The sequence below is a fragment of the Calonectris borealis genome, chromosome 24 (genome assembly GCF_964195595.1).
Source record: "Calonectris borealis chromosome 24, bCalBor7.hap1.2, whole genome shotgun sequence".
Lineage (NCBI taxonomy): Eukaryota > Metazoa > Chordata > Aves > Procellariiformes > Procellariidae > Calonectris > Calonectris borealis.
In genome coordinates, this window is record NC_134335.1 from 5,980,393 (window position 1) to 6,000,580 (window position 20,188).

Consider the following 20,188-nt stretch of genomic DNA (forward strand, 5'->3'; position numbering starts at 1 on the left):
TTTTAATAAAATCCTAGGCTTTGGCAGGCCAGCTGCTTTTGTGTCTGTCTTAATTTAATCAGACGATCAGCTCCTTCAAGCAGCAAGAGGGAATGAAAAGCATTAGCAAGGAATCAAGGAACTGGTGAGGAAGAGACATGATTTCCATCAAGTGCTTGCTGGCCCAGTGTGTTGCTATGTGAGCAGGACCAAGTTTTCGGGAAACAGATTCCCAGCCTGGCTCATCCGAAAACAACTTTTTCAAGGCGCAGGAAGGACATGAGCGCATCTAGGCATATAACGCTCGTCCTGCAGTGCTTGAAAAAGAGCCATACAGCTGGTACGGGCGACGAACAAACCCAAGCTTAACGATAGTTTCGGTTAGAGAAGATCACTGTGGCTCTCCCTGGGTGCTGGCGGGTCTCTGCCGTACACCCCACGCTCCTCCCCAGGATGGGAATCCTGCCCAGTTCGTTCCCCACCCCCAAGCTTGCACCCAGGTACAGCCACCCAAAACAGCATCCATCAGCTCCCTGTCCACGGTCAAACCCCAAACCACGCTGGCCAGCGGTGGCATGCCCTGTTTGCCATGTCACAATTCAAAACCAAATGAATACAATGATAGTATTAAGGATGAAGTACGAAATTCTGCAAATCTATCCCCAGCCAAGGCTACGGCACGCATCGGCAGGAGCAACGCCTTCTCCAAGGAGCGGCGGGGAAGAGGATGAGGTGGCGGCTGGAACAAAGGGAGAGGGAGGGCAGCCCCGAGCATCCCTTGACACACAGCATCGCAAGCAGCAGCTGGGTTTGAAAGGTGTCACTTACAGACAGCAAAAACCTGGCAGAAGCAGCTGATTTCGTGACACTTCTGTTCTTCAAGACCCAGCAACAGCCAGCGAGCATCTGCCGCGCACAGACAACTCCCTTCCTCTCGCACCAAGCCCTCACAAGAGGCTTCGCTGTCAGCAGGCTCAAGACTTGGCCATGATGTCCTCTGAGCATAAACCATTGCAGATGTGATCCCTGCCTCCTTCCCCCAGCTCGCTCTTTTTTTTTTTTTTCTTTTGCAGCTAGAGCAGCCTGGAGCAGAGACCAGGACTGCCCCGGCTTGGGAGCAATCAAGGATTCCTCTGCTTCTACTCAAAGCCAGAAATCCTCCAGAATAGAGATCCTCAAAAATATGAAATAATAATCGCTAATTACAGACACAAAGTAAACAAATTAATTGACATTCACTTGTTTACCCAGTTACAAAAAATGTTAATCACTTAGCATGTATTTTTAAGATATTAAACTGTGCTAAGGCGCAGCCATAAATATCACCAGCAAAGCAAATATGGTGCTCGGCACTGCAAAGGAATTAAAATTAGTATTTAATTACAAGAAATCGCTCGAAGTTCTTTTGCTACCATTAATCACTTTCAATTATGAATGTAATTATAAGCCATCTTTTCTCTTTGGGTGGTCGCTGCTGGGACCTGAATCGGTGACCCTCTGCTCCAGAAGAGAGCACCCCACTTTGCTCACCAAATGACAACTCCTCGCCGACTGTGCTAACGGGACCGATCAATTAGTGCCTTTACGGAGCCTCCAAGTGCCAAGGGCATGCAAACATGGAGAGGGTGAAGAGGAAGACTGAGTTACTTCATCCCCTTCGCTTGCACCGATTTTTACGCCATCCAGCCGCCAGCAGCGCGAGAGCAGAATCAGGGCTACCGAGACAGATAAATTGATGTGAAAAATACTCCGTCCTCAAATCATTAAAGGACGAGACGATAATGTTATCTCTTGCTACAAGGCAAATCAAAGCCTAGAGAGTTCCTTCCCTGCTACACGAAGCTTTTCAGCGGGGACACGCGGCAGCTCGACTCCGTGCAGGCAGAAGAAGAGCGTGTTAGAGGGCACAGCCGAAACTTGTCCCCTCCATCTCTTGGCTCTGCTCTCCCCCGGTCCTCACCTTCTCTTGGGCAGGCAGTTATGAGCCGAACTGGCTCTACCTGGGTCGCACTACAGTCTGCATCACCTCTTGGCAGTACAAGATGGAGCGTGGAGGTAATTTTCAGCTACGGATCGGTTCTCAGGGGTATCTGCAGAGGGAGTCTGCAAAACGTAATTAAGAAAAGCAAACCTATTGGCAGCAAGCTCTGATTTTTTTTTTTTATCCAGGGGGTGGCACTTTTCTTCTAAGGGACTTACAAATCAAAAACAAGGCTGAAAAACTACCCCTCTGCTCAGTGCCGAGCCTCCATCGTTGGTTCAGACTTCGCTCAAGGAGTTTGGGACAGCGGAGCTCATGCCCTGACCGCAGGCGGTCAATGGAAATAAATCCATGCATCAGGTTGGGCGAAGGCTGCTGCTGGCAGAGCATCTCCAACCTGGGAGACCAGGGCCCTGATAATCATAACGCTCCCCCCCGCAAGCCCATTTAGCCTCACAGCCTGCTTCTGGCACCGCACGGTACCGAAGACGACCAAAACATAGAAGACAACGCGGAAAATCAAATGGAAACGTTCCCTTTGGGTTCCCTTGGTACTTCTGCACAGGGAAAGTGATTAGACTGTCCTTATCTTGGTGGGAACAGTTGTTAGCAATAATGAAATCATCCAGTCCTTTTCTTTTTGAAATCCAGCCACATCCTTTGGCTCTGGGAAATAGGGGCAGTGACATGTGCTGTTTTCATAAAAAGCCACAAGACAACATATTTCATTGCAATAAATTCCCTTCCCTCAAGTGAAGAGCAGAGGAGAGAGATTTCAAGGACGAGAAAAGTTTCAGCCAAAAGAAGGGGCTGAGCTGAACTTCTGCCCATCTGACACTTCTCTTGAAGCTGGCTCTTCACAATCTGAAGAAAGCTGGATGACGACACCACTTGTTGCCGTCTTCTCTCTCCACGCTTGCTCCTTCTGTCTCAGCTCCTCCGATGATTACAGGAATCGCCCGTTGAATTTCCACGCCGACACGAAGTCCAACACGATGACCCTCTGCCGGGAAAGCCCAGCCTCTGGAGGATGGCCACTCCTCTCCCCACGTTGGCCGAGAGTCCAGAGAGGACTCAAGCCAAAACCTCCATGTGTTTCTCCCAACAGAGACTTGTGGCCAGCTTGGAGTTGGGAATATGCTTACTAGGTTGTAAACTTATCCAAATTGCATGCTTCATCCTCTCCTCATCCTCCCTGGGCTCTTTCACCACTTGGTTTCCGATCCAGACCAAGACTCAAATTCCCCGCTAGGTGCAACTCTCTGCCGAGGGTCAATCCAGCATCCCTGAGGACTTGGGCATCCCGGCGAGCACGTTGCCACCCGGGCAGACGACACACATCGCAACTTAGCGGCTTTGCACCTGAATTAAGCGGGCGCCGTCCCCCCGCGCCGTGCTGCGCTGTCTCCTAATTAGCAGGCTGCATTTCGCCGTCCTCCCGGTACTTGGCTGAGTCTCCCCTTCCCTCTGCTCCTCGCTTATTCTGTTCACTGAACTAATTGCTGAGCGCCTGCACCCTGGGTGTCTGCTGCTGTTGGAGAAGATTAGTATTTTTACAGAGGGGGAAAAAAAAGATTAAAAAAAAAAGATTGTGTTTTTTTTAAAGCAGATGAAAGGAGAGCCCAAGGAGATGTGCATTTGACTCTCAAACACGCTCCTTCAAGTCTCCCTCAGCAGTACTTAAAGGCGTTTCCAAAGCAAGACTTTATGAATGCTAAATGAACCCGGCGCCTTGTTCCTCTGCCACAAGAAAGGAAAAAAACTTATCTTTTATATACAATATTTCCTTTATGGCTGACACCGTGCATCATGCATTGCTACTACCAGCCCCACTTCAGACACGAACGCTGACCTTCACAAAGTCACAGGGAGACTGCTGCCTCACCCCGCTGGAGTAGCGCTTTGCTGGGCAGGGGTGGAGGATCCCGCCTGGATCCAAGCAGCCACGTATCGTCTCACCCGCTTGCTTTCCAGAAAGGGCAAGGTGAGAAGAACACAAATGGGGAAAAGTTGAAAGTCTTGCTTTCAATTGCTGTGATCTTGGATGCCCCGCCAAACCTGGGACGTTGGTTGAGAAGTATCACCTTCCAGAAAGCTTTCTCAGGATGCAGCTCAGACAAGAGGGATGCAGGCTGGGCAGGAGAACGATGAACCAGGGGGGAAACAGCAGCAGCCCAGTAAGCGGAAAGACAAGGCAGAAAACGCACCGCTGAGCATCCAGCACTGCAAACCGTCTGTACCACCACCTCCGCTTCACCGAGGGATGCTGGTGGGGTCCTCGTTCGGGTGCCCAGCACCCAAACTCTCCCCCATTTCAGAAAAGACAAGCAACAAGCACACCGATGCATTCAGCATCCGAGCACCTTTGGCCACCCGGGTCATTGAGTCAAGGCCACGCAAACGGAGCCAAGAGCACAATGCAGTGCCAAGATTGCCCGCTGCCAGCCCGCTCCCGAGCTCAGGCTCGCCCTTACTGAGCATTTTCAGCAGGATCACTACCTTTCCCTACCTGTGAAATGGGGGAGAAGCGCATTTAACTTTGCACAAAACACTCCGGGCAGAAGCCGGTCCACGCTCTTAGGAAAACACCCACCCAAAGGAAGTCTTGGGAGATTTAATTAGCTACTGCCTGTGCTGTTTGAGCTTGTTAGGTGCTATATAATCGCTAAATATTATTATTATCTCTGCAGGTACAGCAGTTTGTTAGGATAATGATAGTGATTGACATTTCCCTGGCATCTTTCATCCCAACCAGATCCCGTATTTCTCCATTATAAAGCACCATTCTGCCTTAATTCTCCATATGTCTCCAAACTGTCAACAGGATCATGTTCTGGCTCTGCGTTGCCAAAAGGCGTAAAGGCACAAAGCGGCTCACGCAAGTTCACGGGATGTATCAGAAGCTGAGCAAGGACCAGCTCAACTTTGGGCTCAAGTTGCGCAGGTATACATATGGTATCGAGAGAGATACACGGGCTCCGCTTCAACGTCGACATGGAGCAAAGCTGCAAGAAGTGGTCCTGTAAGCCACCAAGCACTCACAAACCTTCCTAGTCCATCCTCATCCCCCTCTCCAGGCCGGCAGCAGTGGGTACCACAACCCAACTACCACTTCGAAAAATATATTCCAGAGACAACAAAGCGATTGTTGGGGCCACCAAGTGATTAATTGGAGACTATCAGTTTGGGATAGGTCTCTAAATTCTCATTAAGTCAGGTGCTGAGGCATCGCACATTAATCCAGAACATTTCCCCTTCGGCCCAAACAAATAAATAACTCTTGTATAATTCAGGGAGAGTTGGGTGGAGCCGTCTCTCCCCCTCTCTCTGTCTCTTTCCAACTAACCAGTGAATAAAACATCGCCCGCAAATCTATTAGGCTAATTTTAAATCCTGACAATTTAGCAGCACTTCAGCAAGATAAGAGCCATTTATTAAAAGCCACAGTTCATTAAGCCAAATGCTGCTGGCGTATTTACTCAGAGAAACGGGGCTAGGCTCGGCTCTCACCAAAACCAGAACTCCCCAAAGGAGCAGGAGTGACCCTGTTTCACCCAAAAAGAGAGGCCAGCATGAACCTTCGCCCACCCCAAGCCTCCGCGCGGCTGCCTCCCACCGAAGGGGCTGGATGTCGGGGCTGCCTCACCCCATCTTGCTGAGCAACGGGTGATCACGAAGCAAGAGTCATGGGATGCTTTGCAGGTTTGTTACCCAGGGCTATGAAAAGTCTCCAGGAGCTCCGTCAGAGATGCAGCTCACATGGCTCCATGCATTGCAGCAAACCTCTGCTGCAAAGCTGTGCACCACCGCACCGGGGACCCGTCCCGAAATGATCAAAACCAGAATCCGGATTGGACACGCACGGCTTCGGACCTGTTCCCGTTAATGGAGAGCACAGATTGCCTTCAGACAAGGGACGATTACTTCCGACAGCAAGCCAAGAGGGCTATTTAAGAAGAGCTATTGCTTGCCAAAAGCTACCAGATTGCACTCGGAGCTTTCCTTCCTCCAAGCTGCTGCCTGACATCTCCGCAAAGCCCCCTCTGCTCGCAGAGGATGTGGGGCTGTGACGATGACAGCGGGTGCTTTGGGACACCGGGAAACAATCATAGAATCGTTAAGGTTGGAAAAGACCTCTAAGATCATCGAGTCCAACCGTCAACCCAACACCCCCAGGCCCACTACACCATGTCCCTAAGCGCCTCATCTACCCGTCTTTTAAATACCTCCAGGGATGGGGACTCCACCACTTCCCTGGGCAGCCTGTTCCAAGGCCTGACCACTCTTTCAGTAAAGAAATTTCTCCTGATGTCCAATCTAAACCTCCCCTGGCACAACTTGAGGCCATTTCCTCTCGTCCTATCGCTGTTACTTGGGAGAAGAGACCAACCCCCACCTCACTACAACCTCCTTTCAGGTAGTTGTAGAGCGCGATGAGGTCTCCCCTCAGCCTCATCTTCTCCAGGCTGAACACCCCCAGTTCCCTCAGCCGCTCCCCATCAGACTTGTGCTCCAGACCCCTCACCAGCTCCGTTGCCCTTCTCGGGGTTTCCTGCTTCCAGGCTGGCAGCAGGGAAGAGGAGACGGACTCAGCACTGCGAGCAGCCCTGCTCTCTGGGAACTGGCATTAACCTTCACGAGGGATGAGTTTGACTCTCCGCCCAAACCAAGATGCCGAGGGGATGCAACAACCACAACCCCGTAAAACCAAGCTATGCATGAGCCCACCTCATGCCAAAACAAGTTTGCCCAGCAAAGACGTGCCCGAGCACAACCTGGCAGAGCCCACATGGCCCTCTCAAGCTCTGCACCAGCATCGATGAGCTTATTCCCCTCCGGGAACCGCTTGCTGCACGGTTCCCAGCGGCGCGTGGGTCTTTGCAGGTAGGGAACGATGGCGAGGGGCTCGGCGGTACCCGAGAGATGGAGCCAGGAGGGAGGGAGCCGCGCCAGCATCGCTGCGAGGAGCAGGCAGCAGAGGGCAGCGAAGAAATCCCATCTCGCGGAGTTGTTAGCGTAATTCATTCCAGCGGGAGACATCCAAGAGACTTTATCGAGTGCAATTGTCCCACTGCGCCTTTCACCTGCGCACACTTGCAAGACAGTCTGGAGTCACTGCAGAGTCTCCCTTTACAGTCAAAGCTGAAAGGAGCATTATAAAGGTGAATTAACATTTTAAAAGAATGTAAAAAACCCAGAACTGTTCTAATGATGATTAATGGGGAGCTATAAGGGAGGCCATGACCTCCTAGTGTCATTAAATGGATTGGCAGGTTTCTGAGCATTAATTACAAATAGCCACAGGAGTTTGAGTGCTTAGCAGAATGATGATAAATCCATGACACAGGCGGAGGGACAAGGAGTCAGGAGCCCAGGGGAACACGTGCCCGCGTGTGCACGCACACGGCTCGGCGTGCAAGGAAATACGGGTTTGCAGGAGAGAGACAGAAAGCAAAAAGGTGGAAACGAGTCCGTCCGAGCATGCTTCGGTGTTTGGGTGGATACGAGGATGGAGGGAGAAATGGGTAAATGATAAATTAGGCCCTGCCAGTCAATCACATTTTCTAAATGTTTTATATCCCAAAAGCTATAAAAGCAATATTCCTTTCTGGCCTTATTGGAGCCATTTCTGTAAGGCAATCACATCTGTTTCCTCAGGGATTTGAGCTGAACTGTGCCTTAGCTTTTTTCTTTTTTTCTCCTTTTTTCTTTTCCCCTCCCCTTTATATTTACTCTCTAGCCTGCTACCAAAGAAGGGTCAGAGCATGCATACAAATAGGGAGGAAGAATGAAAAACAAACAACCCCGAACCAGTGACGAAGAGACAAAAAGTGGCTGCAAACTTCTCCAAATCCCCCAGCCCATTAGCAAAGCAACGGCTGCAATAATCAGAGGCCGCCTGGATTTTGAATCCATCGGCTCTTACACAATTAATGTTTCCTTTGCTTTAACGTGCATTATGCCACAATTGCATTGATATTATGGAGATCTGCATCCCGGGGCACTGCTGGGCGTTACCTCGGACGTGCTGATCCATCCAGCCTGCCTGGGATTTGCGGCGCCGGACCAACGGCATCGCTGTGCTCCCGGCAGCTGCGCTGCTCTTGCAAGAGCCCTTGGAGGGATGTTCACCGATAAAAGCCCAAATCCCTCTCTGAGTACCACGGGGACCCAGAGCCCCAGCCACAAAGGTACGTTTGCTCCACAAGGCAGGAGGTGAGTTTTTGCAGGGGTACAAAAACCGGAGTGCGTTGCAAGAGAGCATCAGCAAACAGAGCCCCGGGATCGTGGGTCTGAATAAACACGGGGGATGAACGGCGTGAGGACCTCAGGCTCATTAATGAGCTCTCCCAGTGAATCCCATCGACTGCAGAGGGCAAAGGCCCCTCTCGCTGCCAATGAAGAGAACAAAAGGCTCCGGGTGAGATGCCAGAGGGGCAGCCCCGTGCCTGGGCACCCAGAAACCCCCACTCAGCTCTCAAAGTGCCTGGAGGCTCCCAGACCCAGTATAGCTCTCTGCATCGGCAGCCGCATCCCATTGCCCAGCCCGGGACAACAGCCCCAGTATCCAGCCACGGGGCATTTCCATTGGGATTGGGATCCCTATTTCCTCCAGCACATCTGCAAACTGCTGTTACGGCTTCTGCCTGCTCGACGGGGAAGCAAAAGCACAAGCCAAAACCACCTCCACCGAAATTAAAAATATTCCTGTTTCTATTTAGACTTAAGTATCATTACCTCGCTGGGCTCTTCCAGGGGGAAGCATTATTTCAACTGATTGGAAACCGGTGGCAAAGGAACAGATTCTCCATACAATTTTCTTCATATCCTATTAGTTGCAATACAATTACAGTGAATACATCAATTCTTAGTCCCAGCAGCTCCTGGAAAGAGCCACCTATTAAAAGCTGGTTTATTAATGGAATTGTACATCCAGGATTAATCGGGCCACGTTGGCTATTTCCATTTCTCACTCCACAAGTGCTTTTGTTTGCTTAATAGGCTGAAGTAACTTGCGAATGACACAACTTAGAGCTTCCCCCATTTGCTGTGCATATCGCCAGCAAATTTAATATCGCTTTCCTTTCCCACGTTGCTCCGGGATAAAAACCTGGCACATGCCATCAGGGAAATCCACGCAGCAGGGTGGGGAGGGGGAGAAGGGGCTTTCTGCCTTTGGCAGAGCCGGCAAGGGGAGACCCCCTAATTGATCTACGGCTTTAAACCCCACGGGAATTTGCAATACCAAAAACAACCGGCCAAGCCAGCAGGCTGGACGAGAGCCAGGCTACCACTGCAAGATCATCTCACAAGCGCTTCGAAAGCCTCCAGCCGCCCCAAAGAGCTTAAACCTCCCCTGGCAGCCCCATCAGATCACGATCTTGGGACACCAGCCCCGTTCCTAGCTCGAAGCAAGGACCGCTCTCTCCCAGCGCAGATATTCCTGCGGCGGCAAAGTCAGTGGATGTTGAAGCATGGTAATATAGTATGACTTCTCCCTTTAATGGAATTTTTCTAGCCCACTAGGAAAAAAAAGACTCCATTAGCCATACTACAAAGGCTCCGACTTATTAGTATTTTAGAACAGCGGCAAAAACATTTCTTGAATCTAATTATTGCTGACAAATATGAAAATTGAAATCAAAGTTAAATTTTCAGCTACAGTGCCTCATACGGCAGCAGCTCGCCGGCTCCCAACTATTGCATCAACACATTTATTCTGCTGAGAAGGCTGCGGAGATTGGGCCCCCCCCACCCCTCAGCCCACCCCTCCATCTTCAGAGGCATTAACTCTGACATATTCATCTCAACAGCCGGGGCCGCGTAACTAACTTCATGTTTACCCGTCGCACGCAGCCGACAGATCGGAGCGAGGTTTGTAGGGGCTGGAGAAGAAGGGAATAAGGCTTTTTTTTTTTTTTTTTTTTAATTTTATTTTATTTATTTCCAACTTTGCTCTCTCCCACCCCCTTCCAACCTGATCTTGAAAAGAAGTCGCTGGGTGACTTTAAATTCCTCCAGATAGAGGATCTGGAAGGGAGGGGAGAGGGGGGAAAAGAAAAAAAAAAAAAAAGCCTTGTCAACATATTTCCTTTCTCCTACCTCCCCCCAACACAGTGTAAAAATCAATCCCCTTTGTCATTTTGCTCTGCTTGTGTGAATGTTTAATGGCTGTCGAGGGAGATAATGATTGCTGCTAGGAAATTCATTTCAGCTTTGCTATTTATAAAGTACTTGGTGCTCAGGTGGGAAATTACCATAAGGAAGGGGGAAAGGGACCAAACCAGGGGAAAAAAAAAAAAAAAAAAAAAAAGCAGCAGGAGAGGAGGGATGAGATGCTGCGGGGCTGGCTGGAAGGGGCCCGCGCTCCAAAGAGGATTTGCATCTGTTCCCAGCTCTCCTGGGAGAGAGGAAAAAGGCTTGCACATGGCAGGGACAGGGATGTATAGGTGCTCCCGAGCAGCCCCAGCCCCTTCCCGGCACGGGATACAGAGCCGGGATTATCAGCCCAGCGGCTGATGGTTTTTGCAGCCAGCGATCCTCCTTGCACACCCATCAGCCAAAAAACCTGACCACCAACACCAGCACCGCTGATGGTTTGGCACCCCGGCTCCTTCTCCAGCCTCCCACCCCGGACCCTCGCCCCTTTAACTGCAAACCCCCTCCTCGCAAAGCCCGACAACCTGTTACCACGTGTTTGATTTTTGAATCCCGGGGGAATTCCCATCTGCGATACAGCCGGATCCCGGACAGCCAGCGGTACGCACGCTGCCATCGAGTTGCTAATTCCTTGTCTCAGAAGTTGCTTTTCACTTTCTGATTTTTCAATAATAGGCTTGGTATGAATCCCTTAAGCTTCTGAAATAAGCCGAAAACCGCTTTTCCAGCCATTTACATAAACACAAGTGGATCAGAAGGAATAATCACAGTTTATGCATTATTTGGGGGTTTTGGAGCCGGCTGCTAATGTGATGTCAGGTTTTGAAGCCCAAAACGTACAATGGGAAGCGTTGACGTGCAGAAAAGCGGCACAAAAGGTAAACAATAAATAATACAAAATTTTAAAACGTTGTCTTCAATGACAAGGCAGCTTTGGCTTCGCCGCTACCCCGGCCTCTAATGGATCCCGCTCCCCGCCAGCCTTGTTCCAGAAAGGGCTTCATTAAGAGAGATGTCACTCACGCTAAATCCAAATTCACCTCTTGCCAACCAGCCCTGCCGCTCTCCCGTGCCTTGGCCCGCTATCAAAAACCCCGGTGCTGGCTTTGGGGATTGACTTTGCAAAAAAAAACCCAAAAAAACCAATCTGACACAGGCACCCTCTGATCTATAAATACCATCTGTCCTGCAGAAAGGGAATAAAGCTAAAAAACAACCAAACCGACCCAGGAACTTAGTGCGATTCACCAGATAACTCCTACAAAAGGAGGGGAAAAAACCCACTTAAACGGCGAGGTAATATTACAGTATTAGTGAACCTTGCTTCGCTTCAAGTGCTTGTCACGCTTCCAATGAGGCAGGTCAGACTTGGCTTTCAAACCAGTTCTTTAAATCAAAAATGCCGTTTCTGGCAAAATCCAAACATTAGCAGAGGATCCGTTTTGAAGAAAAAACAATCAAAAAAAAAAAAAATGTAACAAGGCTCGAGGCTCTTTCGATACTGCTGGAATGCAGCCTTCGGATCTGTTCTTTTTTGTTTGAAATCACTTCACAACTTTGTACATAAAGCTTCTGCGAGCTCCGAATCAGAACAAAAATACTTCCAAATCAATCCCTATTTTTTCCAGAATTTACTTTCACTGGGAATTTGCAATTGCGCTGTTTTATTCCACTTCGGAATAAATAAAAAACCCACTCTGCTTCACTTCTAATATTCCACAATTTCCTATGGCATTTCCTACTTCTTAGCAGCTGCTGTCTCCCATCGCGAGGCACGGGAGGATGCGAACCGACCATGCGAGCCGAGTGTCGCAAGCTCCTTTCCGAGCTAAATCCGGGTTTCCCTGTGCTCAGTGATGTACAATTACATAGTGGGGAAAAAAAACCCATTTTCAGGGCAAATACAGGTTAGCTAGACCAGACGCAAGAGGGGGAAGACGGCCGGGATCCTTACGGAGTGCGTGGCCAAGTGAGGAAGGGGAAGGACCATGCAACGAGGCCAAAACGCTGCAGGACGAGCAAAGGACGTGAACTCAGGACCCTGGACCTCCAAGCTCACAGCATCTTTTCCTCCTCCTTCCCACCAAACCCCTGCCGAGCACCCGCTCCCATCCTTCCCGCAAGCCAGATCCACCCCGTCTCCAAAAGTAAGCGCTTGGCATGAGCCATAGCTCGCTAGGATGGATAGAGGTGCCCTCAACGCAAGGTGCTGAGCACCCTCGCACCCCACTGACGCTGGGGTCCACCCACCTCCAGAAGGTCCTCAGTGCTGCAGCGTGACTTTTTAGCCTGGTAGCAGCTACGTCCCTCCGTCCCCGTGGGAAGGCGGAGGATGCCGCGCCAGCTTCCATCACCGCCTCCCCTGTGCTTTAAAAGAAATATTAAAGGAAAAAATCACCCCCAGTAATTTATGCACGTTGGGTCCCCGGGATCCTGGCTTCCCCGCACAAAGCATTTCGGAGCCGTGGCTCCTCGGCTGCAGGAAGCCCTGCTCAGAGGGCCTTTTTCGGCTCCCCCTGATTAGTAAGCGAAGCATGCGGGAGGTGGAGGAGTCAGAGGAAGGGAAAGCAGGGCGGGAGGATGCCAAGAACCCAGCACTGTCTTTAGTGGGAACAGTCAACGGGACAAGGGGGTCAAGGGGTCAATTAATTTACAACCGCTTTCAGCATTGGACATATTAACTGTAAGCGCATCAAAAATCCATGCTATCCTTCTTGGCGGGAGATAACAGAGCATGGCGAAGGCAGCACCTCTGATTTATTATTAACTAAGAGCAAGGTGCGTGCTTGGGGAAGGAGGAGGGAGGTGGCTAGCTCCGCCGGGCTAGCAGCCACAGCTCCAAATGTGCCGAGAGCACGGGGTGCGCAACGCCTGGAGGATGCACCAACACCCACAAAAGGGCTGGAGGCCACTGGGATTAGGGTGCCCCAGCTGGGATTAGGGTGCCCCAGCTGGGATTAGGGTGCCCCAGCTGGGATTAGGGTGCCCCAGCTGGGATGCAGTGACAAAGAGATCATCCTTTGCAATTTTTTTTTTTTTTTTTGGCCTATAAAAGCTGCTAAAGGCATGGGAAGACCCACGTGCAGAGGTGCAGGATGCTGGCTGAAGATGAGAGACAGCAGTATGGCTTGGACTTCCACTACAGAATCCCAAAATCTGGCACCTTGCTCATTTTGGCCCCTATTTGAAACCAAGAGCTCAAGTCCAAGTTGCAGCTCCAAGGCAGCCGCGAGCCTTTGCCATGAACATCTGAAATGGATCGTGTTTGGGTCCCGCTGAGTCTAATGGGAGATTTGCCACCGCGCATCAAAAGAGCACAACCAGCAACACTGAAAAAAAATCATATTTACCCTCTTGAAAGCTTTGCTTTAGTAAGGCATCCCTTCAACTGGGTGACAAGCAAAGAAAATTTTGCCCTTTCCTGCCACTATTGAAGTTTGGGAAGAAAAGACAGATGTAAAAGAGGTTTTTTTTCCCCGATACCCATGGTCAGAAAGATGCTCCCCACGTGGTGCCACACCGGCTGCGGAGAAAGGCTGGAGCCCACCTCCACTGTCTGACTGCGAGTTGCCTGGGAAGCAGGCTGGTGAGCTCTCCCTCTCCACCTCCACCCCAGTTTATCACAGAAAACAGTAAAACCTGCTTGCTAACTTGACCTAGATCTGTCAACTGATCAATTTTTTCACCATAGGGAAAAAATAAAATGGGGGGGGGGTTTTATCACAATATGGATATTTTTAAGCAAAAGCTGCAAGAAAAATACATGAAGCAGACACTTCCAATATTGAATGCACTCGTCTCATGCACAAGTCAGGGTTGGCACAAGAAGAAGACAAAAAAACCATAAGCCAGGGTTACTAAGATGGTCAAAATGCCTACACGGATAAAGTAGTTTTTGCTAAGCACTAGGACATCCCAAAACTGGTTGCAGCCTCCAGAGGACCACCAAGTCTTGTAAACAGCGATGGTCCCTAGGATGCTTCAGAAGTTTAGTTTTACCAGAGGAGGATTTTTCCAAGCTCACAGCTACCACCTGATCTTCTCTGCTTCTCAAAGTCACATCCATCTCCTCTTGACCGGTCAGTGAGTCCCATCCCAAATGTGGGGACGGCTGACCAGTCCCATACCTCCTTGGCCATCCAGCCCAGCTCTACTTCATCGCCTCCTCATGTATCCCACTGTAGAGAACCACAGCCACCTTCTTCATGCCTGCATTTTAAGAACAGTAAGCAACTGCACGTCCTGAAACGTTTGGCAGCGCGTATGGGACCTCGTACATCTCTATTCCACAACCGGGGCCCCTAAAGCTATTGTAGCTACAGCATGAAGCAACTCCAACATGTGTTCCCCATCACACCGCACCATAAGGTATCTCGTTACAAATGACAACTCTCTTGATAGAGATCTCTCCAAATACGCAGCATACAGCAACCACAACAAGTTTACACCTCGCTATATTCTGCCAGCCCACCCCTGCACAACCAGATCAGCGGAGGGATGCACCCAGGGAAGCAGCGATACCCCACGCGTGAAAAACCCACCGAACCGAGCTCCCGAGCGCCGAGCCGGCATTTTAGGTGCCGTCCCACCTTTTTCCGCAACGCAGCCTGCTTTCAGAAGCATCTTTCCAATGGCAAAGGTCTGCTTGGGTTCCCGTTTACTCTGCTGAGTCTTAAAAATGTGCCAATTAATCCCATGCGGTGGCCTGGTTTTCCAGAGGTGCCGGATACCTGCTTACAGCTCCGCTTCAAATCAACAAGAATGAGAGACGTTCAGCAACGCTCCAAATCAGGCCATTGAGGAACCAGAGCGCATTCCCCTCCTTTTATGTACTACATATAACTGGGTTATCTAATCATGTAGGTATTGATTATTACTGTTATTACCTATTAAATAGCTATTTTCTGCTGTTGGGGTGAATATCGCATTTTATTGACCTGCACAGTAACTATTAACCACCACGAAGCCACATCTAATATTTTCCCTGGAGAACAATAAATCCGGGTATTCGCACAAAGATGTCGATACACGTAATTTTTCTTATACACATTCATTAGCGCAATTACCTTCTCGCACGAACTGCCAGAAGGTTTCCCTTCCTGCCTTTGCCGAGAGAAAAAAAAAAATCCTCCCGGGATGCAGAGCCCCGACCCGTTCTCCCGAATCCTGCCCTTCCCGAGGGGAAGCAGCCGGCCGCTCCCCCCTATAGATGCGTCTCCGGGCCAGATCCAGCCTTTATATCGCACGCGAGCGTAGCCCGTGCTTTGGTTTGGGAGTTATCTGCAACCCAGCCACATCGACGGAGCGAATAATTCTTTCAGATGAGGAACGCTCCGTGTATGATGTTGACATATGCTATTATTTTACATACCTATTTCAGCTTGTATGCTTATTAGAATAAGGTCTTTATGCTAATTTGTAAATCAAATTCCCATAATTCTTGGCTTACTGATGCTAAAGGCCCAGCTAAATCTTCTATGACCTTTTAGCTTGGTTAATCCTTTTACGCATGGTTGAGTGAAGAGTTTTCTTCTCTCTTCCACTCCCAAGTGCTGGGGTGGGATTTTTGCTCAAGCCCTCCTCTTCCTCAAGAAATCCAGGTGGGTGCGAGTCAGGGACACCGGGCACACGCGAGACCATCTCTCTACTTCGAAACATGGAAAGAGGGAAGGGAAAACGCTGCTGTTGGGTCTTTAAACACGCTCTAGATATTCATTGCCGCTATTTAAAAATCATGCAGAAAAAAATAGAGCAAACACAATGAGAGCTGTGTTGCCAAACAGCCACTCATTTCCCGGGGCTATCCCAGCCCTCCGTAGCCTCCTTCTTCCCAGCTCCTTTCTTCAAGCCAGGGCTGGACCTTTGGCCGGCGCTGCCCTTCCCGTATGCTGATGCGATGGGCACCTGCATCTCATTCCTATGGAGATCCAGCATCCAAGCAAGCACCCCAACCTTGTTCCCTAGTACCAACACCCAGTAGCCAACAGCTCCCTCGGGAACGGCAGCATCACCCTGCACAAAACCAGGCTGGACATTTCGGGGCTCAGAGGGCTCCTTCCTAATGGACACTCAAGAGCTCCCGTTTCGGGAGCACGTTTCCCAAAAAAAAAAAAACAAACAACCAACAGTCAATCTGCAAAACTTGGAAGACCTGTGGATGTTTGCACAAATGCAGGTGGTCAAGCACTTGCGAATTATCCCACTTCGCGCTCCACTTTACTCTCAAGCATACTCGCAAATCACTTTTCTTATTGTTTGTTTGGCTGTAAACAGGTAAATGACCTGGAGTATTGATAAACTGCTGCAGAGGGCAGCACAGAACTCTTGAGCTATTTGTAGTAGATTTGTGCAAAACACCGTTTTCCTGCATGACAAAAATTTCACGAGCCAGCTCCACTTTTGGATACCAAGCACGAGAGAAAAGTTAGAAATTCAAGAAAAATACTGTGAATATCAGCGGAGTTCATGAAGCAGCAGCACCATACTGCTGATATTTGGCAACACGTGCATACCTATATATTACCTTTGGGGCTGAATGACCCCAAATTTCTCAAAATCCCCTTAGAAAGTTTTTGCTAAAAAGCAAAATTATTTTTGCTGGGTGTTTTTTTTTTTTTTAAATGACTCATTTAAATACAATTATGCAAGAAAACCCCCCAGGGGACTCCTTCCTTCCAATAACCCTGCATACCCAACATCTCCCAGTCCAAAAAAGGCCCAAACTTTTTGCTGCCGAACGCTGCCCTGTGCAATTCTTTGCCCAGCACCCCACAGCTCTGCCTTGGGTCCCCCCCCGGACCACGGTGCACCGCGGCTCCCTTCTTCCCCCCACCCCAGCAGTGACTCAGGGCCTTCTGGCACCCACATCAGACTCCTGCAAGGCAGGGGGCTCGGGGTTTTTTGAGTGGGGAGGCAGCGCATTCCTCCCCACCGCTCTGCTGCCGAGAATTTAAAAAAAAAAAAAAAAATTAAAAGGAAAAAAAACCACAACAACTACTTTCTGATCTGTAAGCTTTGCTGGGAGCAAGGAGAGGAAGCATGAGAGTAAGACTGTGAGGAAGCCAAGTCAGGAGCCAAAAGCAAGCATTAATTGGAAAAAAAAAAGCAGCAAGCAGAAATTCTGGGCAAGAAAAATGAGGGGAAGGGCAGCTTCGCCCCGCTCCTGAGGAGCCCCAGCCCTTCACCACCCCAACCTGGGCTCCCCGCAGAGGCAGCAGCCGAGGGGGCCGGGGCTCCCATCCCCAGCAAACCCCCTCGGGAGCCAGGGATGCAGGGATGCCAGCATCCCAAGCAGCACGAGCGGGAAGCAGCGACCCGGGAGAAGGGAGAGAGCTTGAGAAGGGAGAGAGCTTGAGAAGGGAGAGAGCTTGAGAAGGGAGAGAGCTTGAGAAGGGAGAGAGCTTGAGAAGGGAGAGAGCTTGAGAAGGGAGAGAGCTTGAGAAGGGAGAGAGCTTGAGAAGGGAGAGAGCTTGAGAAGGGAGAGAGCTTGAGAAGGGAGAGAGCTTGAGAAGGGAGAGAGCTTGAGAAGGGAGAGAGCTTGAGAAGGGAGAGAGCTTGAGAAGGGAGAGAGCTTGAGAAGGGAGAGAGCTTGAGAAGGGAGAGAGCTTGAGAAGGGAGAGAGCTTGAGAAGGGAGAGAGCTTGAGAAGGGAGAGAGCTTGAGAAGGGAGAGAGCTTGAGAAGGGAGAGAGCTTGAGAAGGGAGAGAGCTTGAGAAGGGAGAGAGCTTGAGAAGGGAGAGAGCTTGAGAAGGGAGAGAGCTTGAGAAGGGAGAGAGCTTGAGAAGGGAGAGAGCGAGGAAGGCGAAGAGGAGAAATGCCTTGGCATGTGATGTGCATGCTAAGCAGCCCACGCCGGTCGATATGGCAGGGGTGGCTCTCTGCAAAAGCGGGCCCAGCCTGCCCAGGAGAGAGAAGTTTGAGCGGAGATGGCGGCTGGCCATCTCCCTCCGCTCCATCGGCACACACCAGCCCCCAGCGTGGCTCGGGCAGCCCCCTGCCCCACGCAGGCAGGCGTTTCCCACCCCACGGGAGTCCTGCTGCAGAGCACCTCAGCTGAAGGGAGAGGGGGGGACCAGGCAGGGCTGATTTGGACATGCAAGGTACCCAAACCCCATCCCCAGCCCTCGGTGGGCACCGGGGCAGTTGCCTCCAGCTGCTGGCTGCTCTCCCTTTCCCCGTGCAGAAGAAGGGTGCATCCATCCCCAGGGGTTGCACCCATCGCCCCGGAGGTTGCAAAGCCCCGGGTACCATCCGCGATGGGGCTGAGCGCATCCCGGGCACGGTGCAATGCAGCCCCCCCGGGTACATCTCCCCTTCCCAGCCCGAGCTCCGCAGGCGGCCCCGGTGCAGGATGCGGCCCCATCCTCTCCTCCCACGGGGGTAACCCCGCTCCCACAGCCCCTCCAGATGGCTGCGAGGAGACTAACGCAAGCTGACAGGCTCGGCGCTCCCAGCCAGATGGGGCTGGCTCCTGCCTCCTCCTTTCCCCCCCATTCTCCCCGTGCTTTTTTTGCTCTTTTTTTTTTTTTTCTTCTCCCCCCCTCCCTCTTGCACAGCCCCCCCAAACAGCATCCCCCGGGAGGTGAAGCCGTGCTCGCCCGGGACAGGCTGGACAAGGACTTCCCAACTCCCCAGCCCGGCGGGGGTGGGCAGCAGCCGAGGCTGCACCGAGTTTTTGGGACGACCTTGCAGGCGGGTCCGGCAGTGCAAATCGGGGGGGGGGGGGGGGGAGCACAGCACCCCGACCCCCCCTCTGCCCCCAGCCTGTTGTGCTCCTGCGGGAACTAAGTTGAGATGGCAGAGTCGTTCGGCACCAGCTCCCCCCCACAAAAAAAAAAAAAAATAATCAACGCGGGGGGTGCCGCGCCATGGGAGAAGTTCCCCCACAGCCCGGTGCACCGGGGGAGGGAGCACGAATTGGGAGATGCCGCCGTGCCGTACCCGCATCCGCACCCCCCGCAACTTAGCAGCGGGCTGGGGACCCCCTCCCAGCTCTGCCCCCGGCTCTGGGGACACCCACCACCCACCCCACCCCCCCCCGGAGGGTGCTGCCGTGGGGTCGCGCACCCTCCGCTGCATCCCCCGCAGCCTGGCCCTACCTTGGGAGAGGAGGAGAGCGGCCATCCCGGCGAAGATCACCCAAGAGACGGGGTGGTGCATTTTCGCCTGGGCCATGTTTCACCGCGGGTTGCGTTTCTCTCCCTCCTCCTTCCCCACTCACTGCCTGGCGGGGAGAGGTTTAAAATCCAGCGTTTCCCGGGAGCAAAGAGCAGGAAGGGGGAAGGGAAGGGGGGGGAAAAGGAAGGAGGGGGGGGAAAAAAAAAAAAAAAAAAATGCACCGCAGGGTGGGGGAGGGAAAAAAAAACAAAAAAAAAAAAGGGGGGGGGAGAAAGGGGGGGTCGGAAGGGGTGGCAAGGTGCGAGGGACAGGCGCTGCCGTGCCCGCCGCTCCGGCCCGCACACGCCGCCCGCCTGCAACACGCCGCCGGCCGCGCACGCAGCCCTCCCCCGCGCCGCACTCATTGGCTGCGGGGCCCCCCCCGCCCCGGCATCCGCACACCCCCCCACGGCATCCTCACACACCCCCCCCCACCCCGGCATCCTCACCCCCCACCCCGGCATCCTCACCGGGGGGCTCCCCCGCCGCCCCCAGCCCCCGGCACTGCCCTTCCCCGCCGGGCAAACGGGGGGTGACCCCCCCCCGGGGTGACTGCAGCGGTGCCGTGACTCAGTTTCACCATCTGTGTGATGATGGGAGGGAGAGACACACACACACACCCCCTTGCCCGAAATGAAGGGGTGCACCCGCAGCCCCAGCACCATCCGAATAAACCTCTTCTTCCTATAGGGCTAACTCCCATATGGGAATTGCTCTAAGAGCAAATTTGATAGGGAATAACCCTTCAATTTGTAGCATGAATCTACTTTTATACCAGATCAAGGCTTCCCCCCGCCCCCGTGCTGTAACCACGCTCATCAGATTCCTCACACCAAGACCATCTACTGCTCTGAGCAGCGTCGGGGCCGCTTGCACCCTGCGTAGCTTCAAACACGCTCCCGGTTACTTAAAT

General features: G+C 51.7%; 1 protein-coding gene across 2 annotated transcripts in view; it reads right to left on the bottom strand.

The window, feature by feature from the left end:
- LOC142092696 (protein CEPU-1) overlaps positions 1 to 19,811 on the bottom strand; it is a 348,616-nt gene extending 328,805 nt beyond the window's left edge. For both annotated transcript variants that reach the window (XM_075173006.1, XM_075173004.1), the window contains exon 1: positions 19,218 to 19,811. In XM_075173006.1, the coding sequence (XP_075029107.1) occupies positions 19,218 to 19,293 (76 nt within the window). In that variant the 5' untranslated portion in view covers positions 19,294 to 19,811. The remainder of the gene's footprint in view (positions 1 to 19,217) is intronic.
- Positions 19,812 to 20,188: the final 377 nt, after the last annotated feature.